This window comes from Vanacampus margaritifer, chromosome 14 (genome assembly GCF_051991255.1).
Source record: "Vanacampus margaritifer isolate UIUO_Vmar chromosome 14, RoL_Vmar_1.0, whole genome shotgun sequence".
In the NCBI taxonomy this organism is placed as follows: domain Eukaryota; kingdom Metazoa; phylum Chordata; class Actinopteri; order Syngnathiformes; family Syngnathidae; genus Vanacampus; species Vanacampus margaritifer.
The window spans coordinates 21,129,698-21,154,170 of NC_135445.1; the positions used below are offsets into that span (position 1 = coordinate 21,129,698).

Consider the following 24,473-nt stretch of genomic DNA (forward strand, 5'->3'; position numbering starts at 1 on the left):
TCCATTGTCATGAAGTGTTTCGAGAGGCTGATGGTGACTCGGCTCAGGGGGGAGGTGGATGCACACTTAGACTCCCTTCAGTTTGCCTACAAGCGGGGTCGCGGCACTGACGATGCTATCAACAGCATCACACATCTGGTCAGCAAACACCTAGACGGCCCGAAAGCTTATGCACGTGTGTTGTTCGTTGACTTTAGCTCAGCGTTCAACACAATGCAGCCGCACCTGCTTTTGGGTAAACTGAAGGAGATGAATGTGAACCCGTACATCTCGAGGTGGTATCACTCCTTCCTGACACAGCGCACACAGCAAGTCAAGGTCAACAGCTCCCTTTCGGAACCCAGATTGATAAGCACAGGCGCCACACAGGGCTGCGTCAGCTCCCCGGTCCTCTTCACGTTGTACACAAATGATTGTGTGAAATCACACTCAGAGAACTTCACCATTAAGTTCTCTGATGACACAGCTATCGTCAGCTTGCTGCAGGCCGGCGGTAGCCCACTGGACTATTTCTCAGAAATAGAGAAATTTGTCCAGTGGTGTGACCGGAATCATCTTGTGCTCAATGCGGGGAAGACAGAGGAGGTGATATTTGATCCAAAAACTGTTGGTGACCACAGGCCAGTCGTCATTAAAAACAACCACATCAGCCAGGTGGGTTCATACAGGTATCTGGGGGTCCACATCGACAACACACTCAGCTGGAGGGTACATGTTGGAAGTCTCTGCTCCAAACTCCAACAGCGTCTCTACTTCCTACGCAGACTTAGGGCCTATGGAGTGGAGCAGAGGATCATGCTGTTGTTCTACCGGGCTGCATTGGAAAGTATCATCAGATACGGCATTGCGGCCTGGTACGGCAACCTGACTGTGCAGTCATGGTCACAGATTGCCGGTCTGGTGCGGACTGCCATGAAGATCATGGGGGTCAGGAATCATCCTTCCCTACAGATGCTTTATGAGCGGTCCGTCACCGGACTGGGACAGAAAATTGTTAATGACCCGACTCACATTCTGCATCATGAGTTCCAGCTACTGCCTTCCGGCAGGAGATTCAGGAGATGTATTTAATTTTAATTTTATCTCTTTCTATTCTGTTGTTTCCTCTTTACTGTAAACTGCAGCTGGACGGAGTCCAGGAAAAAGTTCCCCACGGGAAAATAAAAGTATATCGTATCGTATCGTAGTTCTAAAAGATAGATTTTAGATGATTCATTCAACATTCTTTCAACAAATCAAGGTCCATTTATGCTGTACGGTCACAGACACCATGCATATTTCGGGTAAACTCTACCTTTTACAAATAATTTGATCTAGTACTGTCAATAATAATGTATCCCACGGTTGGGCAACTGGCGGCACATACTCTAAATTAAATTAGATTAATAAAAAAAAAAAAAGTACTTTCCCTTATTGGAGAGCTTTGTTTTTATAACTGATGTTATCCACAATCTAAACAATCTTGCTGATATCTTAATAGTACTGAAGACTTGGTGGCTCTATCATTGAATCATCAAAGAGCATTGGAAAATTTCCTCTGTTGGACTCTGACCATTTCAATTGAACTTAGACTAAACAAAGAATCAGGCATGAAAATCACTTTTCGGCGAAAAAAAAAGTTTTCAAACCAAAATAGGTGACCTACTGTAGTATGTCAATTGTGCAGATCTGATGAGAAAATATTTAGGCGGGGAATGGGGGTTGGCGTATGTAGGTAACCAGAGAGTGCATCGGTGAACTCCAGGTGAAATGGGTACCAAAGACTGCACCGATTCATGTGAAATCAAATGGTGCCATGTTTTGGTTCCAAAACGCGTCTTTCTAAGTAGTGACTGTGCGGAAGGAGAAGTGTTGGCAATTTTCCATTATGTCACCCACTCATGATGGATTTCTTTCATGCTATGCAAAAATGCATTTCCAGGTTTGGAAGCAAGCGAGATTTGTCCGCCGATAAGTTAACTAATAGTCTATAGTGTATTGCAGTGCGGATGAAGCCTGGCAATTCCTAGCTTTGGTTGTGCATGGTGGCCCACACCTGGTGGGTGGAATTCTCGGTGCTGACGGCGAAGGGCAGTGTTCCCGCAATCGGCTCGCCATAGGCTAGGAGCATGCCCGCGTCGTCCCGCCTCTGCCTGGCGCCGACACGGCAGTGATCCATCTTCACCCACCGAATCAAATCAAGATGGAAGATGCGCAGCTTTACATTTGTTAAAATATATCATAAATTGTGTTTTAGAACAATACTTACCATACTGACCATATTTATAATTTCATACGGGTAAAATAGTGAAATCTTGTGGCCAAAATGGAATGAATTTGCTCCCAATTAACCTTTTGCAAAAGTCCCGCCCCCTCAGTTGGTGCTTCCAGTTCCGACATCCTTCTGGACACTTACAATGTTACGGAACGTACCAGAGCATGTCTGTGAGTGTTTTTGAAGCAATACAAGTGCAATATCTTCCAGATCGAGGCAAAAGGTTCTACAGTATGCAGTGGAAGGGTTATTATTATTATATTCATAATATTACAATATGCAGAAAAGCAGACTCCAAAACTATCAAGGCTAAAGTACACAGGTCTCAGGATAAGTTAATAAATTAAGTGCATTAAGATAAGTAAACAACAACAGCGTCTCTCAGCATGAAAATTGTAAAATCGCAACATAATTCCCATTTTTAATAATGTACCTGTAAACTGATTATGTGGTTTTTTTTCTCTCTGTTTACTCTGAAGTAAGACAAAAACGCTAAATGAAAGATGAAAAGTTCAAAGTGCCTGTGACGAACGCTCACTCGATGTTCACTTTGTGGAAATCCAACAAAAACATCATAGAGCTCCCAATGTGAGACCCAGGGTAAACTATCTATTAGGACGTCAAGTTACCTAGTTACTTGACTAACATGAATAACATTGATCAAGCTAAACTTAGCAGGTTAAGTAGGATGCAAAGATTCTTAAAAATACACATACTGAAGCAAATTTGCATCCATTGATTGAAGTAAAGATGGTCTTTTGGTGATGAATGGCCATTGACAGTGGCGTATTAGCTAAACCCAATTTATGCTACACTAGCTTGAAGGACCTTGGCTGTTTGGGGGCGTGGTTTGCGAAAGATCAAGTATTCTCATTATTGTCATTCATGTCCTCTTCCAAATGTAATTTTTTTGCTAGATTCTACTCCAAGGTGGGTTTTCCAGGTACCAAGAATTGGAACTGAAAAGTTTAAAATGCGAAACGTACCCATCCCTACCTGTGAGTGAACCCAACGCGTGTTGTCTTTTTCATCATGGTCCGATAAAGGTTGCTAAGATGTTTGAAAACATCTTTTCTTGACGCCATAAAGTTTTGAACATGTTAAGTACCCAATTACCCCAGACCCCGCCTCCACCATGCATCTTTGACGCATGACCTGTTTTCATGCCGGAGAGTCTTTGAAAAGCTCTCAGTTATTTGTCATTTAACCCTTTTTGATTCATTTTAATCTCATCAACCTTTAGCACAAACTGTTGTGTCACAGAAATCACATAATCAAATTATTATTAATTATAAGGAGGTACACCACTTGAGCAGGGCACCTCTTCACCAACCAGTCTCAATTTCAATATTGCATTCGTCTCAACACTCAATTTAATTTTTATGCTAAAATGTTCAATTGGATACTCTAGTATTACTGCTAATTATTACTAGGTTTAGAAATATGTGCTTTCCATACGTTTCTTTCCACAAAGTTTTGGTGGATCATTTGTGTCTCAGCATGATCTGTATATATGTGATCTGTATTTCGTCATTGCTTTCCTCAACAGATGAGCCCCTGTCAAAACGGAGGAGAATGCACAATCACATTTAACGATTTCACATGTTTATGTCCGGAGGACTACACAGGTGTTACTTGTGAAACTAGAGTATGGTGTGTCAGTGATCCTTGTTTCAATGATGGATATTGTGTCAACCTCGTTAATGGATATGAATGTAAGTATCTACCATCTAGACAGTGCCATGAAAATGTATTTGCCCCACTTCTGATTTTTAAGTATTTATCACACAACTGTTTTGGATTGTTGAGCCAATATCTCAAAAAGACAACCCAAGTAAAAACAAAATGCATTTTTGCATATTTGTACTGAACCATTCTTACACAAAGCACATCCATAGTAGTCAAATAGGAGTCATAGTAGCATAGATAAGCTAACTCTTAGATTACACCGCATGCGCATCCGGCGACGGAGCCGATTTGTTTCCATTATATCACCTTGTTCAAATTGCACCGGCTTCGTATGCGCTACGGATTGACGGACCAGCTCCATTGTGCCGGAGACCTCCGGACGAATAGACCTATTTTCTATTTTTGCTGGACGACGCATCCTTCGGCATCCGTCCAATGACAAAGTAGCACAGAAAACTTTGAGTGTGACAGGAAAAACGACGTTTCAAAAAAAAAAATTCTGGTTACTTTTCAGAATACAACACTCACCAGATCCTATTTCGCAATCATGTCAGCAAAATATCATAATAGGCTGAGACAGGCCTGGAGTCAACAGGCCAGGTGCTTATTCACAGTTTAAACACCAGCGAACATGGACAAGGAGAGATTTATAATGGAGGTGGAAAGCCACAAAATTATATTTGACATGGCACATCCTTCTTATAAGGACAACCTAAAAAAGGATTCTGCATGGAACGTCATAGCAGAAGCCATGGGAGTGGACGGTGCATTATTACTAACTTCAGTAAAAACTTTTACACTGCAAGTTGTGCCACATTATTGTGCGCAATCACGCAAGAGACGGCGGGAAGTTGTTGGCGACGGAGCTGCCGGATCGCAGTTGTGCGCAGCCGGTGAGTTTTGCCCATGGCATTGACGTGTCTGGAGCACACAGTCAAGACGGAGCGGATCTGCAACGCACACGCATGTGGTGTAATCTAGGGGTAAGGCTACATTCACGCTGCAGTCAAATACGACCCAGATCAGGTTGTTTTTTTTTTTACCCAAATGCGACCTGTATCTGTTTTTTTATGTCAGTCTTAACGGCTCAAATCCAATTTTTCATATCAAACCTGGGTCACTTTCCTATGTGATCCTAGATTGGATACGTAACCGATTTTTTGCAATGTGATCTCAGTCTGAAGGGCCAGGTCGCATAAATCCTACGTCTACGTCATCAAAAGTCCAATATGCGCTCCCCGCGGGCGGGGGCATTACTCGGGAGAAGTACATGAATCAGCAAACGTACGTACGTACGGGAATCAGTTACAGTTATGACTTTGTATTTGACTTTAATACCACTTGAAACGTGAAGCATCAAGTTGACATTTGTGGTGATATTAGTCATTTAGCCATACAGCCGACTTATTTATTACGCACGGCAATGACGTGACATCATCGTTAGGAGAGGGTGAAGTGAGTAGTGACAGGAGTCGGAGGCGAAGTGTTAAACAACGGAGCCAAGTACCTGGTCAGCTTTCAAATCAACTCTTCACTTTTAACATGCGGGAGGGAAGTGAGCAGGCAATTCAACTCCTGTTCAGCGTGTCAAACAAAATAGCTCGGGGAAAAAACAAGGAGCTCGAAAAGTTTCGCTTTATTTTCACAAAATGTTACTTATATAATATAATATATAATAAAATATTCAGCCCACAAGTCTAAAAAAAAGTCTGGTACTGCCCCTGCATAAATGAGTCAGTTAACAAGTAACATCTGCATCAGCACATGCACGCACACACATTTGTTTTCAACTGAGCTCTATGAGAAAGCGCACACCTCGAACAAAAGGCTCTCATGACTTAACTCAAGATACAGATTCCAGAAAGGGCTCGTTAGAACGGCAAGGGTTTGGGGAACACTAGCATGTTCTAATTTTTTTTTATATTGGATAAAAAATGACCAAATAAGAGCAGGTTAAAAACCTGTAACTTTTGAAGAAACGATAAGAAAAAGGAGTGAATAGGGGCACTTGAGTGACTTATCCTCGCTTTAAGTCAAACAAAAAGTACAAAATGATGCCTTTGTCACAAAAAAGTGGGTTTCTGAAAGAAGCCCCTTGTGACTACAAAATGTCCAAATATGATGGATAGTGAGTAAATATTTTGGCCGTGTGATGAATTAATCTGAGATTTTTCCCCAAAAAAAATTCTCTTTGCACTGGCATTGTTTGAACCACTCTAGCAGACGCCAATACACATCAGTTAAGAGCCTTTTTCCCCTCGATTTTGCTCACTCTCTTTAAACCCACACAGGAGGGAGAGTTTATATATTTCTTATAAAAAATGTTGACACCAAGCTAAAAAATGCAACAAAATGAGATAAAAATCACATCTCTTGGTCACTGTACGCGTGCACAGCGTGGCTTGGAAAAAGGTGCTTGAGTTGTGGATTTTATTTTTCCGTCTCAGATTTTTCCGCCGTGTTTTTTGGGGGAATTGCGTCGCCATGGTAACTCGAAATTTCGATAAAAATAATTCAGAGTCAGATCGAGCCGCATCTTTTGATACCTCATTTGTGTGGATAAGTTCAACGGCGCGGGCTGCATTTTTTCAGAAATTTTTCGGTAAATAAACTATAATAAGTATGGTGGAGAATAAGATATAACTGCTTTGCTCCGCAGCAATCCCATAATACATTTTTTCCCAGGATAGTAATATGTGCCTGCTTTGCTCCGCAGCAGTCCAATAATTATAATTTGTTTATTTTTACATAATTTGGGCATCCAGCTTGTAAACCCCACAAAAACAGGGTTTCAACAAAATTGGAATACAGTGAAGAAATCATCATGATACAGTGAAGAAATCATCGTGTTTCTTCTCAGTGGTTTCCATGGGGTGGGGGAAAAAGGATGGATGGATTGATGGATGAATGGATGGACAGATGGAACGATATGCCAATCTTCAATAGTTGGTTGGAATCTCAGCCTTAATCACTGCCTCAATGCACTGTGGCATTGCCTGGGGGTCCTGAAAGCCCAGGTTTCCTCGATGCTTGCTGTCAGCTCTTGGTTTTGGGTCTGGTGGCCCTCATTTTCCACTTGATAGAACACCATAGATTCTCAACGGGGTCTAGGTCGGGTGATTTGGCTAAACATTTAAGCACTGTGTAGGCACGGCCATCAAACCAGGTTTTGGTGCTACTGGCGGTATGGGCAGGGGCAAGGTCCTGCTGGAAGATTAAATCTTTATGCAGGATCACATAAAATAAATCAAAAGTACTGAAGATTGACATATTTGAAAACACCATATTTTCATTAATTTGCCAAATTTCTCTAATTTACATGGTATGCAAGGTGATTTCTTCACAGTATTAAAATATTTTAAAACCCTGTTTTTGTGGGTTTTACAAGCTGAAAGCCCAAATTATGTAAATATAAACAAATTAATACTTTAAATTGTTTAAGTTGTGGGCCTTGAATCTATAATCAATGAAAGTTTAACTTTTTTTGCATTGAATGGCATTGTGGGAATTAATTAAGACATTCACCAAGACATTCTATTTTTATTTTTTTTGAATGGGTCTGTACATATTTTATTAGTGTTGTTCCGATACTGTTATCGGGAGAGCCTCCGAATAAAACAGTAGTATCGGCATCGGCGAGTACTAACAAGTAACATGCCGATACCATTACTTCCAATGCTAATATAGGACTTTCGATGGAGCATCTTGTGTCTTGCTTGTGAACGACATTCACTGATGTAAAAACAAAACAAAAAAAACATAGCAAGTCTGGAATGGTTTAGAATAATTTCCATTCATTTCAATGAGTAAAGACGATTTGGGAAAAAAATAACTAGGATACTGCAAAACTGTGTATCGGAATCGGTATCAGGGGTCAAAAAATGGTATCGGAACAACACTATATTTTATCATTAAAAACTACAATAATAATAATTATAATTACTAACAACCGTTTGCATATGTTTACTCCTAGGTGTATACAATGCAACATTTGACAACAGTCCTGTACATTTCAGTGCTGAAGGTTCACTGGCTGAACCGGTATCTTCAATATACATGGAGCTACGGACCCGTTCTGAGAATACAGTTCTTTTGAGGGGCTCGAAGGGTTCTGACTTGCTGATAGTTGGTCTGCTTGACTCCTCAGTCTGGGTTGAGATCCACATAGGCACCAGACCTGAGATACTGACCTTTACAGGAGAGCGCAAAGTGAGTGATGGGATGTGGCATCGAGTAAATTTATCAATGACAAAGCAAGATCACAAAGCTTCTCAATGGATAATTACAGTGGATGGAATTATTGATGCCAGGAGTCTACCTAAGAGCACAGGAAGTTTACATTTTCTCAATGATCAAAGCTCTGTGCTCACCATAGCAGAGAGCTTCACTGGGTGCTTAGGTGCAATAAGGGTCGGAGGAGTTCATCTCCCATTTGTCAATGACTACAACACTCCACAGCAATCTCAATTCCATTTACTTGGAAAACAAAAAATTAATTTGGGCTGCAGCAGTGCCCGTGTTTGTGATTCATTACCTTGTCTAAATGGAGCTACATGTCATGATCTCTTTAATAAATTTAACTGTCAGTGTGACTCAGGTTGGGAAGGACACCAATGTGAGATAGAAACTGATGATTGTGCTTCCCACCCTTGTGTTTATGGGAACTGTAAAGACTACTTAGCTGGTTTTGAGTGTCTGTGCCACCCCGGATATGCAGGCGCACACTGTGATGTGGATATGGATGAGTGTGAGCAGCATGCTTGTCAACACGGGGGCACATGTCAAGATGGAACCAATATTTACACCTGTTTGTGCCCAGAAAGTTACAGCGGTCCACTATGTGAGTAAGTACACTAATCAGTATTTATATAGGTTTAAAAAAATATATATACTGTATATCCTGTTCTCTGCTATAAGAAAGCAAACTGGTCTTCCTTTTCCAATAGGTGGGACTATCCACCACTACAATGTGGTAAAGATTTGCTTTGTGCAAATGATGGAATTTGCAATGATGGGCTCTGGGGAGCTAGCTGCACATGTATTCAAGGATACCAAGGCAAAAGGTAAGTTTCTTCATTCAACCATTCATCCATTTTCTATCGCTTATCCGGGGTTGGGTAGCGGAGAGAGCAGCTTTAGCAGGTAATCACAGACTTACCTCACCCCAATCACTTCATCGAGTTCCTCCTAGGGTATCCCAAGGCGCTCCCTGGCCAGCTGAGGCATAGTCTTTCCAGCGTGTCCTGAGTTGTCCCCGGGGACTCCTTCCCGGAACACCTCACCAGGGAGGCATTCAGGAGGCATACTAACCTGATGTCCGAACCACCTCAGCCGACTCCTCTCAATGTGGAGTAGCAGTGACTCGAATCTGAGCCTTTCCCGGATGACAAAGCATCTCAACTTATCTCAAAGGGAGAACCTGAACATTGCAAAGGAAACTCTATTTCGGCTGCTTCTGTCACGACCACAGCTCATGACCATAGGTGAGGGAAGAAATGTAGATCGACCGGTAAATCGAGAGCTTTGCCTTTCGGCTCATCTCCTTCTTTACCACGACAGACTGATACAGAGTCCGCATCACTGCAGATGCTGCACCAATGCGCCTGTTGATCTCTCGCACCATCCTTTCCTCAGTCATGAACAAGATCCCAAAATACTTGAACACCTTCATTTGGGGCAGGAACTTGTCGCTGACTCGGAGAGAGCACTCCACTATTTTCCGACTGAGGATCATTGTCCCAGATTTGAAAGTGCTGATTTTCATCCCAACCGCTTCGCACTTGGATGTGAGTGTTAGATAACAGTATCACATCATCTGCAAAAAGCAGAGATGGAATACTGAGGCCACCAAACAAGACTTCCTTGGCTGCGCCTAGAAATTATTTCTGTGGTTTAAACTAAATGAGTGTACTATCTTGTTGGTATCTGATTATCTTTGGTCATGCACTAGACGCTGTGACGTATTGCACATGCGCTATAGCATGCTACCATATGTTTTGAGCTAGCGTATGTTTAACTGTGCATCTGCCCAATAGTGCGGTGCGCCTCATGTGTGTGTTAAACACAGAAATACCACTAGTAACTGTGACTGCGCCTTATAACACCTTATGATCGCGAAAATACGATATTTGGCACAATACAAAGCGATTTATCCTGCATCTTATGCTTTTGTTGAAAATAACTTATATGTTGACGATGGCTTAATCGGTGTCCCTACTGTCCAAGAAGCTCAAGATTTGATTGTTGAGGTACAGGACATCTGTAAGTGTGCAGGCCTTAGACTAAATAAGTTTAATTCAAATCGTAAAGATGTTCTCTCCTGTGTTGCTCCCTCAGAAAGAGATAAATCAATTGACCCTCTTAAACTGAATTCAGAGGTAGCATCAGAGGGACATTAATTAATGGACAGGGGTACCTTTAGCTTTAACATCATTAAAATATTATCCTCCAACTCGTCGTGGTCTCCTGTCTGTTGTAGCTTCCCTGTATGATCCACTTGGATTTTTGTCTCCCTTCATTCTGAATGGAAAATTGATCCTACAGGAGCTGTGTCACAAGGGCATTGGGTGGGATGATTCACTCCCGGAGCAATTAAGTTCACGGTGGGAGAAGTGGAAAAATGTTTTTGAAGTAGTGAAGGATCTCACTGTATCAAGATGTTGCCATCCTCCAAACTTTGGTAACATTGTGAGCATAGAATTGCATCACTTTTCAGATGCCAGCAATGCAGGATATGGCTCATGTTCTTATTTAAGGTATAAGAATGACAGGCAGGAGGTTTATTGTAGTCTGGTCATAACCAAAAGCAAGGGTCACACCCTTAAAGGTTACAAGCATCCCAAGGTTAGAACTTTTAGCTGCAGTAGCATCAGCCAGGTTGAGTGCCATGTTAAAGGAAGATCTCCAAATGAAAATAGACAAAGAATGTTTTTGGACTGATTCTCAAGTCGTTTTGGCATACATAAATAATGAGGCAGGGAGATTTCATGTGTTCGTTGCAAATAGAGTTCAGCTTATAAGAGAAAAAACTGAAACAACTCAGAACCCTGCTGACCTTGCCTCTAGGGGTCTTTATGGCGCAGACATTTTTTCCACCTGCTGGTTATTGGGGCCCAAGTTTTTATGGGAACAAGAAGTGCATCCATTGTCTGAACCCTTTGAGCTGCTTGTTGGCGACCCTGAGGTCAAATCCGTTCATGTCTCTGCGACTACAGTCACCAAACATGCAGACATTTTGGAGAGAATGGAGAGGTTTTCTTGCTGGACGACACTTATTAAGGTGCAAGAATGAAAGACTTGGTTCAAAGCGTCAGTATGTCAACCATGTGAATGTGGCAAAACGTAAAAGGGCTGCGGAGGCAGTTTTCAATTTACTGCAGCGACAAGCATTTTCTGCCGAGATTAAAATTCTTCAAAGGAAGCTCCAAGGGTCGACCCTTCCAAGATCAAGTCCACTCTTTTACCTCAATCCCAGTTTGGAACAGGAGCTGATTCGTATGGTGGAAGACTTAAAGGACCGTACCTTAGTGAAGAGCAAAGGCATCCTATTATTCTTCCTAAGGGCAGGCACATTACCAAATTGATCTTGTCCCACTTTCATAGTCAAGTTTGCCATCAAGGCCGAAATCAAACATTGATGGAACTCAGAGCCAATGGCTTTTGGGTGATAGGGGGAGCAAATCCGTTGCAAACTTTATTAGATTTATAAATGTGTGCAGTGCTGTAAGCAAAGGAGGCCAGTTAAAGGACAAAAAATGTCCAATCTCCCAAAGGAAGGTTGTGAAATTTCTGTGCCATTTACATTTTGTGGAATGGATTGTTTCGGTCCCTTTGTTGTCAAAAATGGTCATAAAGAGATGAAGAGATATGGACTTGTAATTACCTGCATGTCTAGCAGCATCGAAATGCTGGGTGATTTGTCCACTGATGCCTTCATGAATGCTTTAAGATGTTTTATTAGTCTGAGAGGTGCAGTTTCTCAACTCCAGTGTCATCAAGGAACAAACTTTGTGGGCGCCAGTAATGAATTTAAAGAACTTTTAAAACATTGTGACACCAGAGTACTTGAGGCCTTCCTGGCAGAAAGGCAGAGTGAGTTTAAGTTTAATGCTTCTTCAGCTAGTCATGCAGGTGGCATTTGGGAGCGCCAAATACGTACTATCCGCAGTGTCCTGAATATGACTGTTACTTGGTGCCCAGGAAGACTTGACGATGCATCACTCAGAACCTTGTTGTACGAAGCTATTGCGATTCTGAACAGCCGTTCTTTCAATGTTGATGGTATAAATGATCCATATTCACTTGATCCTTTGACTCCAAACCATTTTCACTTGATGAAGTCTCAAGTCGCCCTACCACCTCCTGGAAACTATGTGAAAGAGGATTTGTATGCCAGGACAAGATGGCGCCGGGTACAGTACCTAACCGAACAGTTCTGGAGTAGATAGAAAAGGTTCAAGTGGGAGAGCACAATTTAACAGCAAAAGATTGTTCTTCAAAACCATCCATTATTGAAAGGTCCGTTCAAAAATGTGTACTTTTACTTGAAAGTGATTAATTTATGGTGTGGCAGTAAATTCTCTTATCGGATACAATGTTTTAATCTTGTTATCACTGTTAAATATGTGGTTAGCTGTAAAATCATACATGATTAATTTGTGAGATTATTAATCATAGCAGGATTGTAATAACCTCAGACTTTTAGATTTACTCTTCATTACAACATCGATTAAGCGACATAATTGTTTTAAAAACCAAATGATTTCCGCCACCCTGACTGTCTGGTGGAAGGCACTAGAAATTTCAAAAGCCCAAGTGGAGCCCTGTGGGCTTTCTCCCCTATAACATATACCCCGACTTTCAACTCAACAATCAATCGTTTTATTTAGGTGTGTGGGAGCAGAAAGGAATTACACATCTCCACCATCTCTTCTCAGATAATATGTTTATATCATATACATTCTTGCTCCAAAAATATAAAATAAAAAACGGAAATTTTTTACACTATCTACAAGTTAAAAATATGATAAAGAAACAAATTCCAACACTTCGGGGTACGCTCCAACCGCCTGTTTTAGCGAAAGATATTACCAAGCTTTCTCCGACAACAACAAAAAAACTTTCAAAAATATATAAGTTACTTTCATATACTGATAAAATGTCTTTACCCATCCTGAAATGGGAGACAGACTTGTCTATAGCTCCGGAATCTGACTTTTGGATTTGGAATTAAAAAATTGGAATTTACAACTTATCCAATATAAAATTATTCATAGAACATACATTACTCAATATATGATGAAGAAAATGGGACTCTCAGACTCCGACATTTGTTCTCCAGTGTTTAAAAAACACTACAGACACTTATTTTCATGCTTTATGGTTATGCACTCCGGTGATGTATTTCTGGACTAAAGTCTTAGAAAAACTTTCTGCTATCTTGGACTGTAGGATACCTTTATCTCCAAGCTAGGTGACCTAACAACAACTGACTTACCACATAAACAATTTCAATCTACACTTGTAGCCCTTACTATCGCAAAAAAAACAATTCTTGTTAACTGGAAAAATAAACAAACTCTGAATATCGACCAATGGTCTAACCTCCTCATAAATCCCATTTTAATGGAAAAAATATCTGCCTCAAATAAAAACCAAATATCAAAATTTATAGAAACATGGTCTACGTATATAGAATATTTTAACCAAATTCTGGTTACTTAATTCTGCCTGTTAGCCAGAGCCACCACATCGTGATAACTTACATTGATGTTTCTGTATTTGGCAATTTGTAACTAATGGTTGTGTTTTTATAGTCAGGAACCCAGTTTCTGCCAACAGGATCGCGCAGATTCACCTCCAATGGGCTCTAAGGGTTAATATTCGGATTCACTGCAAGCCAGGGGGTTAATTCTATAGGTGCTGCCCCCCCTGGCTGGGCGTGGGCGGATCTGCCCCTCTGTTGGCTGCTGGGTGGCGGCTGCATCTTGGCCGTTCCCTGGGTCTCGTGGTGGGTGTTGCGTTGCGGGGTTGCAGGGGTCTCCCTGGTGTCCGGGGCGGCGCCGCCCCTGCGTGGTCCGTCGCTCTGGGCCCGGCGACGCGGTTCGGGGCCTATGGGCCGCCGGGGTGCCCCGTGGTTCCCTCTGCCCTCCCCCTTCCTCCCCCTTGCTGCCTCTCCCTCCTCGCCTCTCCCCGCCCGTCCTCTGCCTCCCTGTCCCTTCTCACCTCGTCACCCTTTATCCTCCTCTCCCCCTCTCTCTGCGGCCCTGCCGCTGCCCTCTGCCCTTCTTGTCGTCTCCTTCCCCCGTCCCTTCCCCCTCCCCTGTCCGCCTTCCTCCCCCTCCCCTGCGCCGGGGGCTCCATCCGTGGCCCGGGTCTCGGCGCTCTGGGGGCCGGGAGGGTGGGTGGTTTGGTGTTGTGCCCGCCCCGCTCCGGTGGACCTCAATATGCGGGGGGCGAGCCCTATCGCCCCGCCGGGCTGGTCCCATATTCCCGCCGGGGTCCCGGTGGGGTGGATGGGGGTTTGATGGGCGGGTGCGCCTCCCGCCCGGTTGGGGGGGGGGCCCCGCTGGTCGCTCCTCTTAACTCACTGCACTAGTTTTGCACATTGGGGGGGGGTCCCTGGGGGTGGGAAGGGTGTCTGGGGGTTTGGGGGCCTGGGTTGGGATAGATGGCGGGGTGGATGGGGGGCGGAGGGGGTCGTGGGGGTAGCGGGGGCTGTGGACCGGTGGGGTGCCTGGCGGGCCGCGTTGGGGTGGGGGGCGCTCCTGCTCCTGGGTTTGCTCTCCGGCTGGTGGCCCCTGTGGGGCCCGGGGGTCGTCCTTTGGCGCTGCCGCGGCCTGGGGGGCCCTGAGGTGTTGCGCTTGCTCTGTCCTGGCAGGGGTCGACGGCTGCCCTCTTTGGTGGAGATTTTCATGCATGCCAGATCCACCACATCAGCACCTATCAAAACTCAGACACAATCTGCTTCTTCCTCAGGTCATTGAATCGGTGGAGGCTGGTGTCTGTGGATCTCACTCTGCTTCGTCCTTCCTTCCTTCCTTTCCTCAGTCTCTCCTTTGGTCTCTTGAGGTCTCCCTCATTTGTTGGAATCTAAATGTCTCTGGGGTTGGTGAAGGACTCTGGTTGGTGGCCTGGTGGGTGGTGTCTGGTCGGTGCTGGATTTCACTTTCCTTTCTTTTCTTTGGTCCTTCCTCGGGTTTCCTGACGGCCTCACAACTCTGGCTGGAAGTGTTCGGTTTAGGTGAATGGTATGGGATTTTTTTAATAGGTTTTAGGTGAACTAATGAATACACACACACACTCGCACGCACGCACATACACATATTCACCCACATACAAAAAGAAAAAAAAGGAGAGCAATGATGATGACATGTCAAATCGGTAAAATTACCGAATGAACAATACTGAGCTCTCCAGGAAGAAGAAGAAGAAGAAAAAAAAAAGATAGCAGAATGTAAGCAAGTATGTTTACTTTTATTTTAGTTTTTGTCAAATATTGTATTTATTTGTGCACATTTCTGATTATTGAGCATAGTTGACGCAACGTCGGCTACTAGCTGTGTGGCGGCTATTCCAGGAAATCAATGGATGTTTGTACCCTTGGTGGGCGAAGCGAAAGTATGTGGCAATTGACGGCGTGTGTTTTGTGTTCACTGTGTGTAATGCAATATTTTATTAGATGTGACAATTTTTTTATATCACTTTTTGTATTGTTTTAGTTTCACGGTGCTCAAAACCCAATAAAGTCTTGTCCCTGTTGAACGCAACGCTGCTTCATCTTCTTTGGACGCTGAGGGCTGCAACAAAATTAATTAAAAAAAAACAAAATAAAGTACAAATAAATAAAAGAAAATAATAGTTAATAAGAACCACATGATTAAGAAACCAGATAAGAAAACATCAACAATTAAAAGCCAATCTATGAAAGTGGGTCTTAAGAAATGACTTAGTGACAGAATTTGCATGTCTCAGATCCAGAGGCAGGTTGTTCCAAAGTCAAGCCGCTCTGACTGTAAAAGCTCCATCTCCTTTAGTTATAAGCCTCGACTTTGGAACAACCTGCCCAAAGTCTCCTGGTTGTTCCAAAGTCGAGCCGCTCTGACTGTAAAAGCTCCATCTCCTTTAGTTATAAGCTTCGACTTTGGAACAACCAGGAGACTTTCACAAGAGGATCTGAGATTGCGGACTGGCTCATAAGTAATTAAAAGTTCGGATAAATAGCTTGGGGCCAACCCCATATAAATTTTAAAGGTAAACAGTAATATCTTAAAACGGACAGGGAGCCAGTGCAGTGATGCTAAAATGGGAGTAATATGTTGCTATGTATGCTGTCTATTGGAATTAGTGAGAAGCCTAGCTGCTGCATTCTGAACTGGAAGCAAAAAAGTGATTTTTTGATGCCGGAAAGGAGTGAATTGCAGAAATCTAGCCTTGAAAAAATAAGAGCATGGATCAGTTGTTCAAGGTTGGGTTTTGTAAGAATTTATTTTATTTTGGCTGTGTACGCAAATGATGGAAACATGATTGGACGACTTAATTGATATGAGTTGTAAAGGTAGTCTGAATCCAAGAAGATACCTAAGTTTCTGGCTGTGGAAGTAAAATTATCGGTAAATGAGGCAAGGCTAGATTTAATATTTTGAGCTGTATATGGGAGGTTGAAAAGTATGATTTCAGATTTGGAATTGTTGAGTTGGAGGAAGTTGTGAGCCATCCAGCAACTGATGTTAGAGAGGCAGTCTTTTACAGCAACTAGGCTTCTAGGGTCCTCTAGTCTCAAGGAAAGTCATGTCTGTGTGTTGTCTGCATAGCAATGGAAGGACATGTTGTGGCTCAATAATTCGGCCAAACCGAACCTTGCGGTGCATCAGAGGCAAGGGTGGTGAAAACGAATTTAAAGATTGCTACCAAGACCATATCGTCTTGTCAACGGAGACTTTCCAACAGACACTGCACACTGCTAGGTTCCACGGTCATGGACCAGGGAACACAGAACTTCTCCAGAAAAAGCACTCACTTTGCCTTTGCAAATGGTCATCTGGACAAAGTTGAATATTTCTGGTCTTATATTTTATGATTAGATTAAACTAATTTCATTTTTGGGTTATAATGATGTATCCTTTATATGGTGATGAAAAGGGGTAAGCCTTCAATCCGAAGAACACCATCCCAACTGTCAAACATGGTGGTGGGAACCTAATACTTTGTGTGTGAAGCATTTTGCAGCCCCTGGACCAGGGTACCTGATCACAGTAAATCTCACCACGACAAAAATGAGTGATACTGAAGATTTCCCAAAACAACATTAGGCAGTCTGTGGTGAAACTTGGTCTTGGGCACCAGTGGACAGTTTTTTAACATGACAAAATTCCAAAACACACAGCCAAAGTGGTTAAGAAATGTTTTGTGGATGAAAATATTAACTCATTCACTCCCACCCATTTTCACTGAAGCAACCCCCTTCGCTCCCAGCTGTTTTACTGGATTTTGATTGATTTTGTAATGCTCACAGCATATTGTGTTCTATTGCTTTAAAAACATGGAACCTACCAAAAGAAAGATTAGTTTCTTCTTTCATCGGGAAAATAGTATATTTCTATCTGTTTCCGTTTTGCAGCAATTAGCAATAGAATATAGCTAAGTTTCATCATTATTAACAAATCTGTTTAAAACAGTGAGGAAAACCGCTTTTCCCTGGTTGATCTATTATACTCTGCTGCCAATGCTAAATGTAGATGTAGCAGAAGCATGGCGAGTCAGGTATGTACATCATGGATTGCATCGTCTCATGGGTCATCTTGGGCATTATTGGTGACATCTAAAAGTCTATTCTCCTGATGGAGGCATGTAGGATGGTGCCCACTACAGGAACTGCAGATAAGTCTTTTACAATATTTGGTAATATGACCCTTTTGTAAGCATCCAAAGCACAAACGGTGTTCATAAACAAAGGCTCTTTTCTCATCCATAGTTTTTGTTGCAAATAGTAGACATTTAGCAACACCATGCACCTTATTAATACAGAACCAACAAGATGACTTTGGTTTTGAACTATTCAACGTTGCCGAGTTTATGCCTTGTATTTGGGTGCATGTACTGAATGTTTTGGCCCTCTTTGGTGACCTTTCTTGTGAGGGTTTCATATTCATTATTAAGGGAGAGGTGATCAGATTACATACAACTCTGGCTTCCTTCTACATGAACTTGGTCAAATTAGAAAGGTTGGATACTCGCCAGACTGATCAAACTCTTCCACAACAACTCGATTCCATCCATGCACTATCCACTCAGGCAACTAAGAATTCAGTGATTTTCTTCACAGTCATTGAGGATGGACAAACCTTTAACATGAGGCATAGCCTCAGCACAACCCAGGAGAAAATCTGCAAATTATCTTAATGCATATGGGTCATTAGCAGCTTTGTTGAGCCATTTATCAAGTCTCTCTCTAAAGGCCCTCTGGAAAATATAGGGACTACCATACCGGTCTTCTAAAACAGCCCAAGCTCCATTATATGCATCTTCTGTGTTACGATAAAATAAGACTTTGACAGCCTCGTGGGCCTCTCCTGCTAAATAACTCTTCAAATAAAGCATTTTCTCACTTACTGGGAGGGGTTTCTGACCATGAAGGGCCTTAAAAAATATCTTCGAGTCTATAAATTTTAAGGGATCATCTGTAAAGGTTGTCATCTCTAGAACAGGTAAGCGGCTTAAAGTTAATGAACTTGTGAGTGCTTGAGTCAAGGCGGTTTCCTGAGTGACATTGGCAGTTACATGAGTTAACTCTCGGGGTCTTGCAAGTTGAGGTTCAAAGGGCGGGACGTGAGGATTTAGGCAGACTCTGTACTGTGTTTAGGCTGTTCAGTTGAGCACTGTCAATTCTGTCGTCATTACTTCCAGATCCATCAAAATTGTTGTATGCCCTTACACGGGCTTCTGCAACCTTCACTTCAGTATCTGCCCGCAGCTGTTGCAACTTTGATTTTTCCTCCTCCAACTTCACTTTCATTTCCACTTCCCTTTGTTTGACTTCTGCCAGCATCAGTGTTTCATTCAATTTCCATTCAGTCTCCATTTTTTTCCCAGTTTTGCTTGCTGAGCTTGTAGAATCTGAGTAGCTTTTGCTTGCTCCACCTTGGCTGCAAGTTCTGCTTCCGCATTTGTTCGTTTACCAGAGGACCCAGAGATAGCACTTATTTGCTCCTCCAATCCTTTAACAGACTGTGAAACCACTGTTTCAGTGTCAGTTCTTCCAAAAATTTAACCATATTCCCTTTTATCCAGCTGCATCCTGACTCTCTTTTTCAAGGTGACCATTACGCGTTTTATCGATGTTCTCCATTCGTTTATTAACAAGATCACAAATTTCAGATGACAAGATACTGCATGCATCCATTTTCTTGACAACATCTGGAGTACGTGTGTAGTTGCATCGAATTGACTCGTACTGCTGGCACACTTTGTCATACTTAATTTTAATATTTCTTAGAATTTCATCAAGCTCCTCAGGTGAACAAATCTTCGTTTGGTTCGTATTTCAGTAGCTGCCAGTTTCCATATCTCGTATGCCTTGTTGAATGCTTTCTTCTTTTTCTTTATTTCCTGATTTTGTAGCTCCTGGCCCTTCTCAGTTAAGGTACGCTCACGAGAGCTGGACCGAACCGGTTGAACTTTGGGGGACTTCTTTAGCTCTTCAATAGGTCCTAACATATTCATAACTTTTAAATAGTTTACCTATACTCAAATAAAATAACTTGTGGCCTTTTCCCAATGCTAATATCAGACACTTACATATAAAAATTATTCGAAGATGACTCCAAAGCAGCGTCGAATTTCACTCGCTCAAAGATGACTCCAATACAGCGGCGAGTTTCACTGTTGCAGCCCTCAGCATCCAAAGAAGATAAAGCGGCGTTGCGTTCAACGGGTGTAAGACTTTATTGTGTTTTGAGCACCATGAAACTAAAACAATACAAAAAGTGATATAAAAAATTTGTCACATCTAATAAAATATTGCATTACACACAGTGAACACAAAACACACGCCGGCAATTGCCACATACCTCGCTTCGCCCACCAAGGGTACAAACATCCATCGATTTCCCGGAATAACCGCCACGCAGCTAGGAGCCCAGTCTACGCTCAAAAACCAGAAATGTACACACGTGAATACAATATTCGACAAAAAACAAAATAAAAGTAAACATACTTGCTTACATTCTGTTCTTTTAACGCTCCCGTACCTTCCTTGTTCCCTGGCGGATTTGGCACTCCCAGCTCGTGTATAGTCAAATAATACATGTGAAAAGTTGCCATGTGACGACACTTTATACTGTTTCCGGGGCACACAAACCACCCCGAACGCACTCACACGTGACCCACTGTGCTGGCCACTTACACATTTTTATTATTTTTTATGGACATTATTATTTTTTTAGAGTTACATGTTTTATATTGCTTGCACTATACCACCTCCTGGTCTCAGTTGGGTTGTGGGATTCCTGTATTGCCTTGGATTAACCTTCCTTTGGATTCCCTCCTTCTTATGTTTATGTGTGTATGTAAGGATTTGTCTATTTTGTTTTATAGTTGTTTGCATTTTATGATCTGGATTTTTTTTATTAATTGGGTTGTCAAAGCACCGTGTAAAAGTTTATTATTATTATTAGGCTAACGGTTGAGGCGTTTACTCGTCATTAACATCACCAATACAGCAAATAAATAGCATTGCAAGTGTTTTTCAAAAATAGGTATCTTTAAGTATATATATGTACTTACCTGCAAGGTGGAAGCTGTTCCGTTTCTATCGCCATGAAAAAGTGACCAGCAGACTGTTCTCACCAACAGCTATTGCATAGCTACGCCTGAAATTGGCTGAATAAGATCACGTGATTTGTAGTTTTACGTGCTATTGGTTCAACTGACATAGTAGTCTGCTGTGTTGAACTCCACATTTAATTAAATTTACAATTAGATTTTGGAAAAATGTGCAATAATTACGAGTATCAACATACAAAATCCGATTAAGGAATAAATAAACCTAATCAGGGACCATTGATTTAAAAAAAATTTTGGAGAGGGAGAGCTCAGTATTGTTCATTCAGCATTATTACAGAGTCAAAATGTCATCATCATTGCTCGCTCGTGAAGTTGTGAGGAGACCAGAGGAAGGATCAAAGGAAAGAAAGATGAAACAAAGTTAAATCCAGCACCAACCAGACACCACCTACCACCCACAGTTACAAAACCAGAATCTATCACCAACCCCAGAAACCATATTTTTGACTTGCAGATAATGTAAAAAAAACAAACATTTTATTTTTTGAGCAAGTTTGTATATGATATAAACAACTGATTGTTAACTCTTTGTGCCAACCATTTTCAGAAAAGAGAACATGTGGATGCCAGCTAATTTAAGCATTTTGACTGATCTTTCAAGGTCCACAGAAAATTTTGTGTTTGGACTATGGAAACACAGACACTACCAAATGAAAGATTGAACTCTCATCTTTCATCGAAAAAAAAAGGGGGTTGGTGAAGGACTCTGGTTGGTGGCCTGGTGGGTGGTGTCTGGTCGGTGCTGGATTTCACTTTACTTTCTTTTCTTTGCTCCTTTCTCGGGTTTCCTGACGGCCTCACGACTCTGGCTGGAAGTGTTCGGTTTAGGGGAACGGTATGGGATTTTTTTTTTAAATAGGTTTTAGGTGAACTAATGAATACACACACACTCGCACGCGCGCATGCACATACACGTACACATAATCACCCACATACAAAAAAATACATATATATATAAAAAAAAAAAGGAGAGCAATGATGATGACATGTCAAATTGGTAAAATTACCGAATGGACAATCCTGAGCTCTCCAGGAAAAAAATAAAATAAAATAGGGCAGCATTTGGAGTGTACCCGAAATGTTGCAATTCGTTTCTTAACCATATTTTTGACTTGCAGATAACGTAAAAAAAACAAACATTTTATTTTTTGAGCAAGTTTGCATATGGTTGTTAACTCTTTGACTGCCAACCATTTTCAGAAAAGAGAACATGTGGGTGCCAGCTAATTTAGAGCATTTTGACTGATCTTTCAAGGTCCACAGAAAATATTGTGTTTGGACTATGGAAACACACATACTACCAAATGAAAGATTGAACTCTCATCTTTCATCAAAAAAAAAAGTTTGTTTCTACCTTATCAGTTTTTCAGTAATCAACAATAGAAAATAGGTTAGTTTCCCCCAAATGCTCTGTTTTGGACCAAAATACAGAGAAATCAAGCTTTTTGTGAAACGATATTATTTCATGCACTCTAGTGAATTTGACACCTTTTTTTTCCATGAATGATGCCACAAACACCTAAACAGTGCTTTACTTCTGTAAAAAACTACCACCAACAATGAAATGAAAAAGTGTTTTTTGATAGCAAAATAAGTTTATTTACATTCAACAGTGTAACAATTTGACAAAACAATTTGACAAACTATTTACAAATGTGTGCAACTGTGGATGACCTAAAATTTGTGTTGTTTTTGTTGTTGTTAGAGTATTTAGTAAGTTTAAAATTTTATAACAAATGCACTCTTATGTCTTACAGATGTGAACTGGAGATTGATGAATGCGGCTCCAACCCTTGTCGACATGGTGGTACCTGTTTAGATCGGTTCAAACATTTTGTGTGTGAATGCCCACCAGGATACAGTGGTCCAGTCTGTGAAATCAATGTAAGGACTGTATTGTTGCTTTGTTATAGAGGGCCTGTGTTGTTTTATTCTTATTTTTTAGGTGCTGGTAATTCAATAATTAGTCATAATTAATTTAGGTTTGTTGGAGCTTCAGCCTCTTTGTAGTGTGCTGGCATTTAGTGTCTGGTAACAGGTAGACGCAGAAGCAACGCTGGTGTTTCCAAAGGCCGACGCTGGATGAAGATAGAGGATACTTTGTCCACTCAGCCCGCAGTTGTATAGAGGCTCCAATTGAAGAATCTAGCCAGACACGGACACACAAAGCGCATTATGCGCAGAAGGGAGTAACAGAAGACGAGCACTCCGTCAGCAATGGATCTCGACCCTCAGCAGACAGACACACAGATGGAGCAGACAGGGATCGGGATGCCAAATCCGACCCCGCTGCTGGGACAACAGATCGACCTGACTTGGCAGGAGCCACGGTTCGGAGGAGCAGAGGCTGTGGAGGAGAGGGAACCAAGTCTGGGCTGGTCAAAAAGGGGCCACTAGCAACAACGTGTGACATTCCAAAAGAACCCTCTGAAGGGTCAGATAAATGAGGGGGAGAGGTGGGAAAGCATATCGAAGTCCCCTTGGCCAGGGTTGTGCCAGAGCATCCTGGCCTAGCGGGCTGCTCCTTTCCCTCTAGGAAAACCAGAGGGGACAGTGAGTGGACTCCTCGGAGGCAAAAAGACCTACCGTCGCCTTGCCGGAGCGACTCCAACTGGTACTCACCACCTCAAGAGAAACAATCCCCCTGAGGCAGACAACAGCGGGAGAGGAAATCCGCTGACTGGTTGACAATGCCAAGGAGAAACATGGCCCACAGGCTGGCAAGGCGGGGGGCGGCAGATGTGAGAAGCCGCCGTGAGGCCCGTAGCAACTGGACGGACCTCGTCCCACCCCTGATAATTGATGTGATACACAGTTGAGGTGTTGTTTGATTGCACCAGGATATGACGCCCTGCCACAAAGGGCAGAAAATGAATGAGGGCCAGATAAACCGCCCGCAGCTCCAACATTGATGTGCAGCGACCTGTCCCCTGCAGAACACTGGCCTTGAGCAGTCCTGTGTTGCCAAACTGCCCCCCATCCGCTCAGGCTGACATCGGTGGTGACAACTTTGTGACGAGCAGGCACCACACCCTGCTGGACTCCCGCTGATAAAACAGACCGGCAACCCCAAGGTGCAAGAGCACCCATGAACCGACTGGACATTCAGAGATGCGTCCGATGGTCCAGCAGCGGGTCGAGCCGGAAACTGAGTAGCCACCGTTGCAATGGTTGCAGCGACAGCAGACCTAGTGGCACAAGCGCAGTCAGGGACGTTAACTTGCCCAGCAGGCGCAGAAAAAGGACATGAGGCAGCATCCCATTGGCACGGAAGACGAGGAGTAACACATCGTCTACCCTCTGTGGGGATGGCCGATCAGTCATGGAGGTGGTGTCCAACGACATTTTGATGAACAGAGTCTGCTGAGAGGGAACGAGAGAGGACTTCTCCAGGTTGACCTTGAGTCCAAGTTGTGACACATGATGTGGAAGCGTAGACGTGTCTTGGAGTGCCTGAGCCCTGGACGGTACGCATATCAGCCAGTAAGGGAGCACCTTCATTCCACTCGACTGCAGGGGGGCAAGGGCCGCCTTCACTACAAGTGTGAACACCATAGGAGAGAGTGACAGCCCGAATGGAAGTAGTCTGAATTGCCAGTGGCGACCCCTGTAGGCAAAGCGGAGAAACTTCCTGTGCTGAGGAGCAATAGGGACGTGGAAGTAAGCGTCCTTCAGATCGATTGACGTG

At 42.6% G+C, this 24,473-nt stretch overlaps 1 protein-coding gene across 20 annotated transcripts in view; it reads left to right on the forward strand.

The window, feature by feature from the left end:
• The window catches only part of crb2a (crumbs cell polarity complex component 2a), a 142,165-nt gene that overhangs the window by 111,892 nt on the left and 5,800 nt on the right, over positions 1-24,473 (forward strand). For 4 of the 20 annotated variants that reach the window (XM_077586032.1, XM_077586033.1, XM_077586036.1 and 1 more), the window contains 4 exons: positions 3,804-3,969; positions 7,917-8,787; positions 8,890-9,006; positions 22,543-22,669. In XM_077586032.1, coding sequence (XP_077442158.1) covers positions 3,804-3,969; positions 7,917-8,787; positions 8,890-9,006; positions 22,543-22,669 — 1,281 coding nt within the window. Of the gene's footprint in view, positions 1-3,803; positions 3,970-7,916; positions 8,788-8,889; positions 9,007-9,134; positions 9,427-9,502; positions 10,359-22,542; positions 22,670-24,473 lie in introns of those variants that run through there. The other 16 variants (XR_013296673.1, XR_013296676.1, XR_013296668.1 and 13 more) reach the window with 15 other exon arrangements.